This window comes from Diabrotica undecimpunctata, chromosome 3 (genome assembly GCF_040954645.1).
Source record: "Diabrotica undecimpunctata isolate CICGRU chromosome 3, icDiaUnde3, whole genome shotgun sequence".
NCBI lineage: Eukaryota > Metazoa > Arthropoda > Insecta > Coleoptera > Chrysomelidae > Diabrotica > Diabrotica undecimpunctata.
Window position 1 is genome coordinate 51504028 of NC_092805.1, and position 17037 is coordinate 51521064.

The window sequence follows — 17037 nt, forward strand, 5'->3', positions numbered from 1 at the left end:
TATTTTATGTTCACTGCTTTATAGATTATATCTCACATCCCCTGATAATATTTCCATTTTTTATTTTGACTCTCAGCGTTTTTTTTGTGATCTTTCATAAGATTTTCATATCTGCTGCCATAAACAATAATCTGTATTTTGTGTGTTTTGGTAGTATGTCTTTGTTTCCGCAGTGTATGTACCACACTTATTGTCTTTTTATATAACCTAGTTAAATAGCCTGGTAAAAGGGAAGTATATAAAGATTTAAAACGACCACGTTAGATTTCCTGTTATCACTTAGCTCTCTGGTGTACCTGGAAATCTCTCCTAGGTAGTCGAGAGACTAGAAATGGATTAACTGCTTCAGCAACCAAGAAGCAGCCTACGTGAACGATCCCCCTAGGAAACCAGCCAAATTCCATTGTATTAATCCTTCTTCTGGTAATGCGGGGCTCTGCCAGGGGTGACAATACTTTCCCTAGCTACTTGTGGGAACAACATAAATATACAACAACAAAAAACAAAAACCAAAACCAAATCCCCAGGCTGGACCAAAACGTTCACCTCAGCTTTTTCGGCCCAAGCGCAGGCAGGGCAAGGACCATCTCAGGGAAATCGGCCAAAGCGCCGCAGAATTTCTGGCGCCGAGGCAAAAAGAAGGAGGAAGGCCAGAGAGACTATGGTAAACGCACCCGCAGGAGCAGCTCATCCCTCTCTAGGCCTTCCCAAAACAAAGGTGAAAGTGCCCACATTAGAGGCTAACAACGGTTCCACCTCCAAAAGAGGACAGAGACCGACAGCTCCCGGTGTGAAGCGATTTCACCCAAGTACCTCCACGATGGGCACGCCGCGGAAGCATAAGAAGTCACGCAGTAGTGTAAACGTCGCTGTCCCTACCCAAACCTTCGGGGAAGCCGCCTTGAGACATCTTAAGGTCGCTATTATAGATAAGGAAAGATCACTGCCGACCGGGAAAACCTTTTCAAATGCAGCCTGATCAAGGAATTGGACAGAGTAATCTTATCCACCTCCAGCAGCCAGGTAAAAGCACCCACGTTCAAATCGTGGACTTATTCGGGTGAGATCATCAGAGTAGTCTGTGATGACGATCGGGCGCTTGCATGGTTACAAAAGGTTACAGCTGACCTCAAACCGCTGAAGGAGGCATCAGTGGCTGTTATCAGTCAGGATAAGATCCAGAAGCTTACCAAAGCCTCTCTATGGATCCCGGAGGATGCTTTCAGTACCTCTGATTATCCAGAAAGAGTGCTGCGGAAGTTAACGGTGCAAAATCCAAACATGACAGTTGCTTCCACCATAAGGTAAAACCTTAACCCTAAAGAAGAAACATATTTCGTTTAATTTTCAGTTTAATAAAGTAAAAAAAAAATCTTAATTAAAAAAAAATGTTTTTTTTAATTAAGCATTTTTCTGTATCTTTTTTAGTTATTATATAGTTGTTTTGAAAGAAAAATGATTTTTTTGCGAAATTTCAAAAATAGTGTATTCACTTTAAACTCGGATTTTTTTTGTACTTTTGTATTCGATGAATAAAAGTCTACTTTCGAACACCCATAACTTTGTTTATATTAAGTTTACGGTAATAATAAAAAACAAATATTTTTGTTTTATAAGCTTCATTTTATATCTAAACAATTTTCTCGAAAAAATCTAAATTTTGGGAGTTACTCGCAAAAAACCATTTGAAAACATGCTTTTTTGACGTGTAATTTGTGAACGTTCAGTCAAAAATAACTCCAAAAATATTAACTTTTACCACCCCTAGAGGAAAAGCACATATTGCCGTAGGGTAGATTTTGATCTTTGGGCTATTTGAGCTTTAACTACTGTCAAAATTTCACGTAAATCGATGCATATAAAAAAATTCAGAGGTTTTCTACTATTTTTACCGTCATATTCTGGACTATCTGGTCATCTTCTAATTTTATATCTTACCGTTTCCGTCCATACTCATATATCCTTTTTTACTCAGTTTACTTGAATAATACTTGGCCAGATTTCAGGCAAGTTTAGGATTTCAAAGTCATGTTGCAATATGATCTATTTAAACATGTACCTATTCCTATTTCTAAAATTTTAAAATTTTTTAGAGTACCCAAGCATTATTCTTATTTCAATGAACAACAAAACGTTTATTTGTTTAAAATTTATAACGTTATAAACCACAAATCACCTACCTCTATTATTAGTGGTCTGTGGTTATAAACGTCACATGTTTGATTTCATTCTTTTGTTAATTTTCTGTTTTATTTTACTATTTTTATTCTAAAAATAGTTGGCACTTAGTTCTTTTATCATCTAAATACTCTGTTTAATCTTTATTCTTCAATTTTAATTTCCACATGTTTTGATTCTATACTCCATTCTATTATATGCCATAGACATATATAAAACGCCTCTAATGTCTATGACCTACTCTCAAGTAGTGATTATTTGTCTGTTGGCAATTGTGACTTCTGTCATTGTAAGCAATGTCAGTTCCGCTTCAGTGGAAGCAGAAATCCTTTTTTAACATCTGCCATCTATTTAAACTGATGTCCAGTCTCAAAGTTTATTTATATTATTTAAATCTTCATTGGGGTAAGTTGATAAAGTCTTTAAATTTAATATTTCACCAATACCCAATGTCTTTTTTGAAAATTTCTTATATTCTTTTTTTGACATAACTTAATCTCTAATTTATGTTTATTTTTAACCTTATTTAGGTGTATGTAGCTTGGATCTTTATTTAATCTAACTAATTTGTTTAATTAGTATTATATTCATTTAATCTTTGTCATTTGCTATTTTCTATTTAGTATGAAATTGTAATTACTTGTAATCTTGGTAAAACATGACAAGGAAATGTTTAAAATTTATGCTGTTGCTAACACAAGATTTCTCGTTTACTCTCAAGGAGTAAACTGTAGTAGCATGGCCGCTGATATAAAAAACTCATTATCTGTCTGAAATTATAATCAATCTACATATTCAGCCTACATTCAAGCTAGCATCTGGAGCCAATAACCACACTAACTACATTCTAACAAAGATACTAACAAGTATCTATGTCCGTCTACAATCCATCCAGCTGTATAAAGCCAACAATATATGCAACAACAATGCCCTAAATATCATTTTTAAATTTTGTATGCAGGATATGCTTTGTTTTATATTTAATACTATCTGATCCGCCGAACTCCGTATTTTAAGATCGTAATTAATCCATATTTATGACAGCTTTCATTAAAAGGCGTTGCATTAGGTTCTGAAAATCATTGTTATCCGTCATTATTACTGTATCGTCTACAAAACGCAAGTTATTCAACTTGTCCATTCATAGACAGACCTTTTATTGAATCTGAGAGAGCTTCGTTAAATACCTCTTCACTGTAGACATTGAAGAGTAATGGTGACAGCATGCAACCCTGGCGGACTCTTCTCTGCATCTTGTCAGTTTGATTGTAGTATAGATTAGATATAACTTTCATATCACGACTGGCAATAGTCTTTGCTTTTTAATATAGTTACAAGCTTTTTATGTTGAACCTTATCAAATGCCTTTTCAAAATCTACAAAACATAAGTACATGTCCTGATTCATGTTCATGCATCTCTGGTCTAGCATATTTAAGCCAAACATAGCATCTCTTGTGCTCATACATACAATTTCATGTTTAACAGTTTTAACAACTCTGCTGTATATTATTTTCAAAAATGTTTTAATGCGACTCATTAAAGCTATTGTTCTGTGATCTAAGCAGGATGTTTCACTTGAATTTTTGGGTATTGCTACAATAGTCGAACCGTTACATCAAAAAAAAGTATCTTCATCAATGAGTTTTAATAATTCTATGGGCGCACCATCTGGTTCACTAGCTTTGCTCTCTTTTGTGTTTTTGATGGCATAGATGACTTCTTCCCGTAATATTGTCGGTCTAGTATCCATTATGGTTTCTAATTACAATTATTCTCTTTCACCATTAAATAGTTTTTGGATGTAATAGGTCCAGTGACACATAGCTCTTTTATCATCTTGAACGATATTTGTTCTTGTGCTATTTCTAGAACCTGTCATTTCTTTGATTTCTTCGTGTAAATTAAAACTCATACTTTTTATCCAGATCTATTTCCTTGCTGTCGGAGAGCCACCTCTCTTTTTCCTCTCGAATTTTCTTTTTAATATTTCTCTGAATGTCAATGTGTGTTGCTCCTAGCCATGTTTTAGGACTAACGATAAAACATGGGGTCCAATCAGCCTTCCCCTCTATTCTACTTATCATATTTGACATTCATTTATCACTCTTTCTTTCCTTTCTCACGTTTTCAGCCTTCTCTTTCCGTTTCTTATCCCATTGTTGGTTGGTTTTTCAGTCTCTACATATTTGATAGTATCGCAGCCAGTACCGCCACCGCATCCGTTGACCCAGTACGCTAGCCGATATAAACCTTGAGAAGTGCCTTCCCCTGCACTCCTTTAATTTAAAGACACATTTTTTTAGATCTTAAAAACCCCTATCCATGTTTACATTCAAGAGTATCGCTGATTTTTAACTCTCTTAGCATTCGACGCATTACTAACATAGACGCTTGTATTTTTTGTGGAGCCGATCTAATCTTATTCTACAAAAAAGTAGGTATAATCAACCTAAACTAAAAATTGACATTGAAAAAATTTTTAGAATATATTAGAAAAATTGAACAGAAATAATTCGACTACAAATATTACATAGATTACAACTGGACTTCATATAAGTACATCAAAGTTTACGAATATAGTCTACTTTCTTTGTACAAAGAAATACTTACACTAATGTTGGATATATCTGCAAAATCTGGTAGAACCAGTCCAGCATAACAATATTTTCCTAAAATTTTTATTTCGTCTATAGTTGAATCGATGGCCAAGCATCGATCAAAATCTCCCAGTTCAATTCTGCCCAAGTCAGTAATTGAAGCATGTGGAAACTTGGCCGAGGCATCCAGCACTACAATAACATAAAAGAATTTATATAATTTGCTAAAGATAAATAAAGATAATAAAGATTTTTTAAAATAAGAAACAACATCATAAAAGAACGATGCGACGTACAAGATCTAGTAAGATTGTGGTAAGCAATAAAGAAGATAATGGTACTATCATGTAAAAATGATGGAGGGGCACATTCTTCAAAGAATTGGGCTAGAAGGAAAATCAGCTAAAAAGCGACAACCAAGGACACCACCAATCTTTATTAAACCATGAACTAAATCACTTCATTACTTATACTCATTATATAGGGCCATTAATTTTTGACCCTCCTAATACCATACAGGGGAAACCATTGTCCTACCCTCAGACCATATCCAAACCTATCATTTCCCTTCCAGTATGGATCTTCAGTCACAAGATGGATTTACCGATAACGACCCTAGATTAAATATGGAAATGATTTTGATCAACAAGCAGGAACAATGGTCCTCTGAAGAATAGGGGATCGAGAACTCACGGAAAAAATCAATATGCAAAAAACAATCCAACACAGCCTCGGGATTTGGATGGAAAAAACAAATTTTTATTGATTTAAATTGTATTCTGTCAAGAGTTAATAGATTTGTTTTGCATGTTGAACCGTAAAGAACACAGCCGTAATCCAGAATGGATCGTATGTAGGATCTATAAAACATTAAAGAGATATTTTGATCTGCACCCCATCTTTTTTTAGAAACGAAACGCAGAAGGTTAATTCCACGCTCGCACTTTTGTTTTACGTACTTTATATGGCTGGACCACAAGAGTTTTTTATCTAGGATCATGCCTAGATACTTATACTCTTCTGCTAAGGGGAAATTATAATCACCTATCTGGCATTTGCCTGTGACTTTTTGTCTACGTCTAGTGAAACATACAATCGAAGATTTTTCTTGTGATATACTAAAACCCATTTGTTTCACCCACTTATCTAAGTTACTAAAGCTAAGTTTTAGATTCAACATACAATCTTCATAGGATTTATGGCTGGTATATAAACATATATCGTCTGCATATTGAATTATTTTGCATTTTTCATCCATCAAACCATGCAGATCTGCAGTATAAACATTAAATAATAAAGGACTTAGAATTGAGCCTTGTGGGAGACCGTTATATAATATTCTTGGACCGTGTAATACATTTCTATGGTCCCGTAAGTATATTTTTCTATTCACATACAAATTTATTATATTTACAGATAATCTTTTATCAATACCACACCCCACCATTTTTGAATATAATATATCCAAATCAACCACGTCATATGCACCCTTTAAATCTAGAAACAAACATAGCATAAATTCGTTTTTTGAAAAACAGAGTTGAATATCCGTAACTAAATGTATGAGAGCATCAATGGTACCTCGACCTCTACGAAATCCATACTGTGAGTAGGGAAAAACTGAACTACTTTCAATAAAATGTTCTAATCTAAATTTTATAAGCCTTTCAAAGGATTTTGTCACACATGATAATAGAGAAATGGGTCTATAAGATGATGGAAGTTCTGGGTTTAAGTTAAATTTGAGTAAAGGGCATATGATAATATTTTTTAAATTATCGCAATATTCTTGTTTCAACCACCAACTATTAAAGATTTGTAAGAGAACATCTTTGGCATTTGACGGCAATTTGTCCAATATCTTATAAGTAAAACCGTCCAAACCGGGGGCTGTATTTCTGCTTTTTTTTAGTGTGAAATCAAGTTCTGAAGGAGTAAAAGGTTTTGACATGGAATCTACACTAGTATTAAAACGAAAAAATTCTTTAATCCTACCAACATTACCAGAGGCAGATGAAGGTGCAAGTTGGTCTAACATCTGTTTAATGAGATTTTCAGAAAGTTGAGGTTTTTTGTTGTACTAATAGTTATTGGAAATTGATCTGACGGTTGACCATATTTTTGAGAGAGGTGTGCTTTTGTTTAGACTATTTAAAAAATTTATCCAACTACTTTTTTTCTTTGTTTTAAATAATCGTCTGGTTTGGGCTGCTATATTTTTATAGTTTATGTAATTATTATAGTTACTTTGGGTTCGATACGCTTTCAATGCTTCTGATCGTTTTTTTATTATGAATGTACATTCCTCATCCCACCAATAAGGCCTTGGAATTGAGGGAGTAAAAGGTTTTTTTATGGGCATAGATTTGGAAGCAGCTAGAGAGATAGTCTGAAAGAGTAGGGCTGTCTTTTCATCGTTAGAAAGATTATTAGATGATAAAAATGTGGATAATTGTTTGTCTAAATCTGTCTGAAATAGCTTCCAGTCAGCGCGGCAATCGTTCCATTTTGTTGATGGATTAATTAGGAAAGAAGTAGGATTAATTTTAAGCTCTATTTTAATAGGAAAATGATCGGATCCCAATGTGTCGGGATATACTGACCAGTTTATACGATTTGTTAATGAGGCTGAGGTGATAGTCAAATCAACGGCAGAATGATTGCCACTCGCGGCGATTCTAGTAGGTGATCCGTCGTTTAGAGAAACTAATTCGAAAAAATCCATGCTTTCGACTAATATTCTACCATTACGGTCATCCGGGATCGGACCCCACATGTAATGGTGGGCATTAAAATCACCACAAAAAACTGTTTTATTATAATCGAATTGTTCAAATAAATGTATCCAATCAGTCTTTTCTACTCTGATGTCAGATGGTTTATATATAGACACAAAAGATATATTAATTTTGTTAAGTAAGACTGCACACACTTCTATTCCGGTATTAAAATTATAGTTAATGTTAATTATTTGATAATTAATGCCCTTTAGTATGAAAATGCCTACACCGCCATAGCCACTTTCACGGCATTTTGAAACAAAATTATACCCTTTTAATTTAAAGTCTATTTGGTTTTTCAACCAAGTTTCGGATAAAATTATAATATCTACATGAGAATTATTAATATAATTTATGAGACTATCCCTATTACTTACTAACGATCTACAATTCCATTGTAAAATATTTAAGGAAGATTGAGTAAGTTGACTGTGCATTTGGAAATTAATAATACGAGTGAATGCTTTCATTGTCACTCGTCGCTAAATTATCCGTTTCTCTGTTATTACCTGTTTCTTCTAAATTATTAGAAATAAGTTTTCTTAATTCATTTTCTAAATTGCATATAGGTTGAGATTGATTATTGGTATACATAAGTTGATTAATATGAGAAGTAATATAAGTTTCTCTTTATAGTCAATAAATTCGTCCCTGTAGGGATTGGGTATTATAGGATTAGATTTAGGGGTAGGTCTTTTGATAGAAGTTGACGCAGAGGTATGGGGTAAAATTGGTGGAGAAGTTGCTTTACGTTTATTATTTGTAGAAGAATGAATAGTTTTCCTTACCGGTTTATTTAATGTGAAATTAGGGACATTGTTAGACGAGGTAGGTAAACTGGGAAAATTGGAAGTGTTATTTAGAATAGAAAATGTATTATTAGTTATTATTTTTGCGTAACTTGGATTGTTATGTAATTGTTCTGCTTCTCTGAATGTTATATTTTCTGATGCCATTATTGCTTTGATTTTCTTCTGTTTTTCGTATATTGGACATTTTCTAGACAACGAGGTGTGATCGTTGGTTTTACAATATATGCAATGATTATTTTCATTACAAGTTTCTACAGTATGAGTGGTGTCTGTACATTTTTTACATCTACTGTCCTTAGATTTACATTGTTTTGAGGAGTGACCATATCTGAGACATTTATAGCATTGCACTACCGGGTGTATGTATGGATCTACTGAAAAGTTGCATAAATTAATTATTATGTTTTGTGGAACCTCGTTTCCCAAAAATTCTACAATTATCATTTGTCTTGGTACTAATTGAGTTGTGCCATCGTTGTTCGTTACTTTTCGTTGCATCCTTTGAACATTTACCACTTGTCTCTCGGATATTATCGCATCCTTTAAATAATTCTCCGAAAAGAAAGTATCAACCATACGGACTATGCCCTTTCTATGTGTATAAAATTTTGGAATATAAGCTATAAGATCATTTTTATTTATTAAATCATGATTAATTATTTTATTTGCTATAGAATAAGTTTTAAAATGACTTTTACCCTATTAATGCCAACTGTTTTTATATCAAGTACATCATTTTTAATGGACGAATCATTTAATAAAAAATGTCCTACCTTCATTGGAAATAACCTACCGATATTTTTATTTTTGTGTTCAATATATACAAAGAATGGGGCCTTATCGCTGGGTTTATACCGGTTTTCAAAATCAATTAAAGTATTTACAGACCTGTTATCATCAATATTAGTTTTTTCAGACGTGTTTACGGAATGTAATTCATCGGGCGGTCTATGACCTCCAATAGCATCTTCTTCCATACTTAGATTTTTTGGAATACCAAATTATGGGCCTAATTTGCACTAAACAAATTCACAAAATAACACAATAGCGATCACTATCAAACTCGCACCGACAGCAATATTAAAACAAACCGTTCTCTACGGCTATCGACTCGGGTATGAAGTGCTACGTATTAAACAACACAAGAATAAATATTTGGAGAAATACAGAGGCGACCTTGAAGAGATGATTAAAAGAAAAAAAAATTACGTTTCATAAATGGCTAAACGACATAACACTAGGAAAAAGAGAAGAATTTATTACCCTCAGACAACAAGTGAAGCAAAGAATAAGGCTCAAAAAGAACGAATATTGGCAGAGAATGTGTGGAGACATAAACAACACAATAGGGTACAGCAGATTAAGGAAAGCATGGAAAAAAATAAAAAACATCAGAAGTAATAAACGAAGTAAAAATATTATACAGAAAATTACATCTAAGGAGTGAACAATGCATTACACAAAATTATTTCAGGAGAATAGACCGGGGTATATGTCGCAAGATCTGTGAGAACAATAACAGAGGAAGCCGAAATCACAGAGGAAGATATAACTAAAACACTAAAGAAAGCCTAAAATAACAAAGCACCAGGACCAGGGAACATAAAAATGGAGCTGCTGAAATATGGGGGCACAAGGATCGTATCATTTATACGATAGTTCAATAAAATCAAAGCAGGAGAGACGATTCCAAAGGAGTGGAATCTATCATACATGTCCTCCGTTTTCAAAAAGGGTAACAAAACATCACCAATTGCAACAAAACAGCAACATAATGCCTTCAATAGCAAGAATATTTTCTACAGTAATAAAAGAAAAATAAAAGAACACAAGGACCATTATAGCGAAGAACAAGCCGTATTAAAAAAAGTCAGATCGTGTCTAGATAATATATTCATCATGAGGCAGGTGATAGAAAAGAAAAAAGAGAAAAATATTGAAACATACATGACCTTTATCGACTTAGCATATAATAACTTAGCCAGGAAATAACTATGGGAAGCAATAAGAAAAATGCACGTTAGAGAGAAATGGGTGAATATAACACAAACACTGTATAAAAAAAGAGGTGCATAATAAACTTAGGCAATGAAATAACAAAAACAATCACCGTAACCAAAGGTCTCAAACGGATATGGTCTATCGCCTACACTTTTTAACATTTATATATAGATCAGGCTTTGAATAGATGATATAGAAAATGCGGAATAATGGGAATATCAGTACTTTACAATACATAGAGAATACATTTTCTACTTTTCACAGATGATTAAGTAATTTTACAGGACAAGACAAGGATAATATGGAATATATGATAAGTAAATTAAAGGAAGAATATGAGCTATGAGAACTCAAGATAAATATATGTAAGACCGAATATTTATGTATTGGATAAGAGTTGAAAAACTTTTGAGTATTTAGGATCAATGATAAGCCGAGATGATACTTGAATAATTGATATAGAAATCAAAATAGCACGGGGAAAACTAGCCGCGAAAGCACTACATAGAGACAAAAAAAGGATCTTTCAGAGCATAGTAATAAATATTATCTTATGTGGAGCGGAAGTAAAGCCAATAACAACATCTATACGAAATCAAATAAGGACAGTTGAACTGGACTTTGTATGAGAAGATGTCTACAAATCACCAGAGCAGATAAAATAAGAACAGAGGAAACATGGAACAGAATGGAAGTAGAATGCTCAATTAAAAAAAGTTGGAAAACAGAGCCCTGCAGTAATACGGGCATGTACAAAGAATTCCAGAGCACAGAGTGTGGATGTGTATGAATGGAGAATGAATGAATAAAGGTAGTGCTTCGGAAGTGATGCCGGCCTTACAGCGGCCATTCCGCTTCCGGATCGCTGGATGACAGAGGAGGGTCTGGTTTAGCAGGTAGGCGTTCGGCGTAGACTCGGCGACGAGAGGGCATTTTAAAGTACCTCGGGAACTATCGCCGGGAGTACGAAGAACGAATCCTGCACTAAAGTTAGTCAGGCAGCGTCCTGGACTGAGATGTCTTTTGAAGATTCCAGACCCCCCTCTATAAAGACAAAAAAAATCCCATAGAACATATTATATGGCACGAATTGAAGTCTAACGTGAGGTCACAAAATATTTCTCCAACGTTAAATAGTACTGTTGTAGAGTTAATAAGAAAATGTGTCAATGATATTCTTCCAAGTAGTTGGAGAAATTCAGTCCGACACGTAATAAGTAAAGAAAATTCATATGTTCATATAGATCATAATATAATTAAACCGATCATAATTAATTTAGATAAGGATAGCGATAGCGAAACAGAACTATGTGTGGAGTGATACTGTCATCAAATCTACAAATGTTACGATTAAAAAAAACGGTTCTTTTTAGAACCACAAATTATTATTAATATTTGCTTTTCTATAATCTTAGCATTTAAAATGGATTTCATTGATTTTAAAACTCGTTTGAAAACATTAATTTCGGGTATATAAGGCAAAGCAATATATTTTGCATCCGTTCTTTTTTGTTTTTGTCGTCGTAATTATTGTAAATTTTGTGGATCCTTTGGTTTATTATAGGAGTGCCGTCTAGTCAGTGTTAATTGTCAAAAGACCAACTCTGTCTACCTCGTTTGCTTATCGCTCCGGACCGGTCTTAACAATGGGCCAAGTCAGATAAATTTAATAATATTTACGACCGCACTAATTGAAGTCAACTATTTTCTGCTAAACAAACTTTCAGTCAAATATGAGTTGAAGTCCTTGTTAAAAATATGAACCAAGAAGAAAGCCCTTAACATCTCATGATATTCTATAAGGATTATCAGGAGATACTGAAATCTTGACGTACTATTAACTGTTTATATGGTAAATTATTGGAAAATATTGATACTATAATTACGCAGATAATCTAAAGTGTGTGTTTTTTTTTTCACTAAAAAAAACATTTAAATAATTTAGATTTAGTAATAACTAATTATTAGTTTGTATAATTGCGTCTACTTACTTTGATATACTATATCTACATTGTCATAAAGTACTTCTACTTGCCAAGCACACCGTCGACTTATATTTAATTTCAAAATTGGTTCTTTTGTGGCCAAGACAGTTTGCGTTACTGCATCCCAGAGTACATTAGCATTCGAACATTGCACAATAAATAGTGATATTACTAAAATACGTATAGACATGTTGTTTTCGATTGTAGTAAAATTAACAAAGCTGAATTAATTTGTTGGAGAAATTAGTTGGCATAGTTTGTATTTTATTTATTTTGCCTATCTGATAAATATGTTAAAGTACTAATCCAACTGTCAGAGATGCTTTCAAGGAACAAGGTGTTTGCACAGTTGACAAGCCGTTCTTATGAAATTTTAAGTTTATAAATAGGGGTATTTAACTCACTACGTCTTACTTCAAATATTTTTGCTTTTTTAAAGAATATACTTCATTCTAAAACAGGAACAGAGCAAAGGTTAGTCATATAATGTTTAAAACATATACATCCAAAAGTATTACAATAGCAAAACATATTAAAATAATACCTTAGTGGAATAATAAAGTTTTAAATTAATTACTATTTAACTGGGAATAAGCCACAATTAAAGGTTAAAATACGTTTATTGACGTTTCAATTTCCACTTCGGAAATCGTTCTCAAAATACAAACATTAGTGAAAGTTTTAGTGAAATAGGCAAAAAATAAAAAATTCTTGTAAAACATAAACATAAGGCATATTTATATTTAACGCTCACAGCTTAAATGATGCAGTCGCTACTCAATAAAACTAACTTGTGTCAGTTGCTTAATATTTATATTTATAGTACAGTGAATGAAGGTAAAAATCAACTATTATCTCCGATTTCGGTGAACCTCCATCGATTTGCATGAAAATTTGGGATTGAGTATATTTTACCCTCAACTTCAAAAGTGACATATGCACAACTTGCGCTTTTTGCATTTTAGGGGTGAAATCCACCCCTTATGTTAAAAATGGTAAAAAATGCAGATTTTGCATTCTGGCATAAGTAATCTCGATTAATTAAATAAAATAAATATTTTGCAACATTTATAAGCATGATTTATGATTTTAATTAATTTTTCAACCCTTTCAAACCCTTAAAAATCATTTTTTATATTTCTGAAATATCAAATCGGATATTAATATTACCCAAATAGTTTTTTTAATGTTTATGATATAATTTTTGATTGTCTGTGAAATTTCAACCCTTAAAAACCACCTTCTTAAAGCAGAATTATTGAAAAAATTCATTTCAATAAACTTTAATTATTTGAATAATAAATTACTGAATCGAAATCTCCTTTACTGAGTATTAAAGTATTTATTTATTTATTGCGTAATTTTGCACACTTAAAAACTACCCCTTGTCATAAAAATAATGGAAAATGTTTTTTTTATTAGCTTTAATAGCGTTAATCATTTAGAAACTATTTTATTGGTTATGATAAACTTTATTAATAAATTCCAAACTTTATTAATATTATTCTTTTCACATTTCCTGAACAATTTTTTCAGTGCTTATGTGATTTATAAAAATTTAATATGTTAGTTAAGAGGAAAACGTATTAAAATAAATATTAAAATATATGAAAAGTTCATTCATTTTTTATTTAAGCAATGTTTCATATATTAATCAAATATTAATAGTACTTTAATTGTTAATTTTTCACTCTTCATCAGCGCTCTCTTCACCAATTTCTCCTTTTTCATTAATTAGAGGGCTATTTTGGCAATTATCCCCACTGCATAATCGGCAGACTGTATTGCAAAATAACCCTACTCTTCGGCCCCGCAAGAAGCGCCGCACCATTTTTTGCAGTTACAAAAAATAATTTTTAACAATTCTTCTGGAGCAGGTGGATTGGGAATGTTAGTTAGGAAACAAAGACTGTTCAATTTTGCACCATCCCCAGTCAACTGGACGAATGTCTTTGTTTCCAAGCCATATCTAGGTTTGTAAATAAACTCTTTTGATGTGTTCATCCAACGGAGCAACCGTTGGGACCAGAGATGAAAACTTTACTGTAGTATTTTTAGTGGTAGCCTTAATAAAGGACTCGTTACGCATCTGTTCCAGATAAGCTTATAGGTCTTCTATGCGTTGTAGTTTACTCATATTTACATCTTTTGCACTTCCGTACAATAATATTGTGCAGTACCTGCCAGATTCTAAAATGGCATCGATATCAGCTTTATTATAAAATATATCGATCTTCTCTCTCAAATCAGGTCTTTTGTCTAGATCTAGAAGATCGATAACTTTTTTCTTCCTTTTATTATAAAAAGCAGATGTCGAGTCACATCCAGAGAAACAATGAGAGAATAGAATATACACTCCTATGCATAAATAATTTAGTTCTAAGCTTTTTGAAGAATATATCACGGAGTTAACATTTTGTTTTCCAAGTTTCAAAAAATAAATCTTTATCAGCTTTAGCTCGGGCAGTTAAAATAACTAAAACACCAATGTCTTCTGCTACTATAACTTTTGGCAAACTTGACCCCTTTTCCTCAATTGTTATCTCTACTATTAATTCGTCAGCTTCTCCTTTTCCTTGCTTGCATTTAATATGGATTTTTTTTCTAGTTCCTCCATAAGATATGATATAAAAAGCCTTTTATTTTTATAATTACTCAAAAATTTGTCTTGACTAACAGCTACTGGCATATCTTTTGTAAACTTTACAAGTAACCTTTTGTGACCGACGATTCCTTTCTGCAGGCTTATTACTATCTTCATCATAAGAATCAAAAATAAATCATAAGAATCAAATAGGAAATATATTCGTCAAAGATCTTATTATAATAATTACAATTATTTGGCCACTTTACTCTGTAGAGTAGCATGCCTCCATCAATTATGTATTAACAATTTGCTTTGTTTAAGGTAATATCAAGCGTTTGAAATACAGAGTATAATGTAGATTTGGTTGACTTTCTCATCCCAGCATCATCAAATAAAGAAAGCGGGTGAGGTGCCAATTCAAATTTCAAGTAGGATTCCAATTCTTCATCATCGTTTTTCTTCATAACGCAAATTCGTTGGAATAATAGCAGGGGATCAACAGGATTTTTTTACAATAACTCCGTTAATTTTCATATCAGGTTCATTCAAAAACCATTTGAAAGGTAATTTCAAATGCTATAAAGTCGTATTAAATTTAATCTTTTAAATCCCTTATTTTTTAAAAGATAAAAGGTTAAAAGGCCCCGGTTACATGGTTCTCGCAGTAAAATTTAATTTTTAAACGTTTTTATCTTAGTTATTTTTTATCCTACAAAAATATAAAAAAAGGTGTGTTAAAAAAAACCTCAAATTTTGTTCTCTATCATTTTTTAAGTATATTGAGTATATATGGAGTTATTCTCGTATATATGGAGTTATTATTAGACGGACATTACGAAAGAATAATCGACATGGTCGAACTGCTAAAAATAAACCTTTTATAAGCCAAAGACATAGGCGTATTAGATTGGTGTTCGCTAGGGAGCATATTAACAAATATTTGAACTTTTGGAATTCAGTAATATTTGCTAATGAAACCAAAATAAACTTGTTTGGGTCAGATGAAAAATATCGGTGTGGAGAAAGTCCAGTGAAGAGCTAAAATTAAAAAATATGAAAGCTATGGTAAAGCACGGTGGAGGTGGAGTGATGATGTGGGGGTGTATGTCATCTGCAGAAGTAGGTAAGATGCATTTTATTGAAGGGAATCTGAACCAATAAGGCAGCATCTCGCCGATAGTGCTCAAAAATTAGGTATTAATAACAATTACCGAATTTATGACGACAATGATCCAAAACACACGTCATATCAGGTTCGTACTTGGTTGCTTTATAATTGCCGAAATGTCATTAAAACACCAGCCCAGTCACCAGATTTAAATATTATTGAAAATTTCTGGTTGACATTAGAAGATAAGGTAAATAGTGTCCTAATATCAAATAGAAATGAATTGAAAGTAAAAATTACTGAAGCTTAGGACACAATTTCTCTAGAGTACACTAGAAAGTTGGTCGAATTAATGCCTAGACGACTGCAGGCTGTAATTGATAATGAAGGAGGACCTATAAATATTAACAATCATTTTTCAATGCGTAGAGTTTGTTTTCTTGATTAATTTTCTTGATTAAAAAGACTTGTAGTAATTTAATTTTACTATGTAATTTTTTTCTAATAAATATTGAGCCAATGACACAAACTAGTTTTATTAAGTAGCTGATTAATACAAGAAATGAGTATAGTCAGATGAAATTAAACCAACGAACAACAAGAAAAAAAGAAAAGTTGAGACAGTTTGGAAATGACACAAATCAGATATAGGTATAACAAAAATAAGGTCCATTAGCTCAACTCGGGCATATTTTGACAGATTCATAGCTGGAAACCTACAACGCAAAAGTTCCTAGCTCACAGTATAAACAGCTTAAATAAACTTTTATTAGAGACTTCCTTCATTAAAAAAGAAGAATTAGTCTAAATAGTAAAATTGTATACTAAACCCATAAAATTTTGGGTAGTATATATTTAAAAAATATATTTCAGTTGTTATAATTTAACATAACTATTTATTATATGGTGCAGATAAATAAATATTGATTATCGGTAATTCGTAAAGTTCTATTTTATTTATTATTTAGTTTGTTTACTATTAATATT

At 32.5% G+C, this 17037-nt stretch overlaps 1 protein-coding gene across 3 annotated transcripts in view; it reads right to left on the bottom strand.

The window, feature by feature from the left end:
• LOC140436792 (nose resistant to fluoxetine protein 6-like) overlaps nt 1–12640 on the bottom strand; it is a 46945-nt gene extending 34305 nt beyond the window's left edge. For 2 of the 3 annotated variants that reach the window (XM_072525883.1, XM_072525882.1), the window contains exons 1-2: nt 12362–12640; nt 4791–4969 (exon numbers count right to left, since the gene is read on the bottom strand). In XM_072525883.1, coding sequence (XP_072381984.1) covers nt 4791–4969; nt 12362–12545 — 363 coding nt within the window. In that variant the 5' untranslated portion in view covers nt 12546–12640. Of the gene's footprint in view, nt 1–4790; nt 4970–9257; nt 9400–12361 lie in introns of those variants that run through there. The other variant, XM_072525884.1, reaches the window with a different exon arrangement.
• Between the last annotated feature and the right edge of the window lie 4397 nt (nt 12641–17037).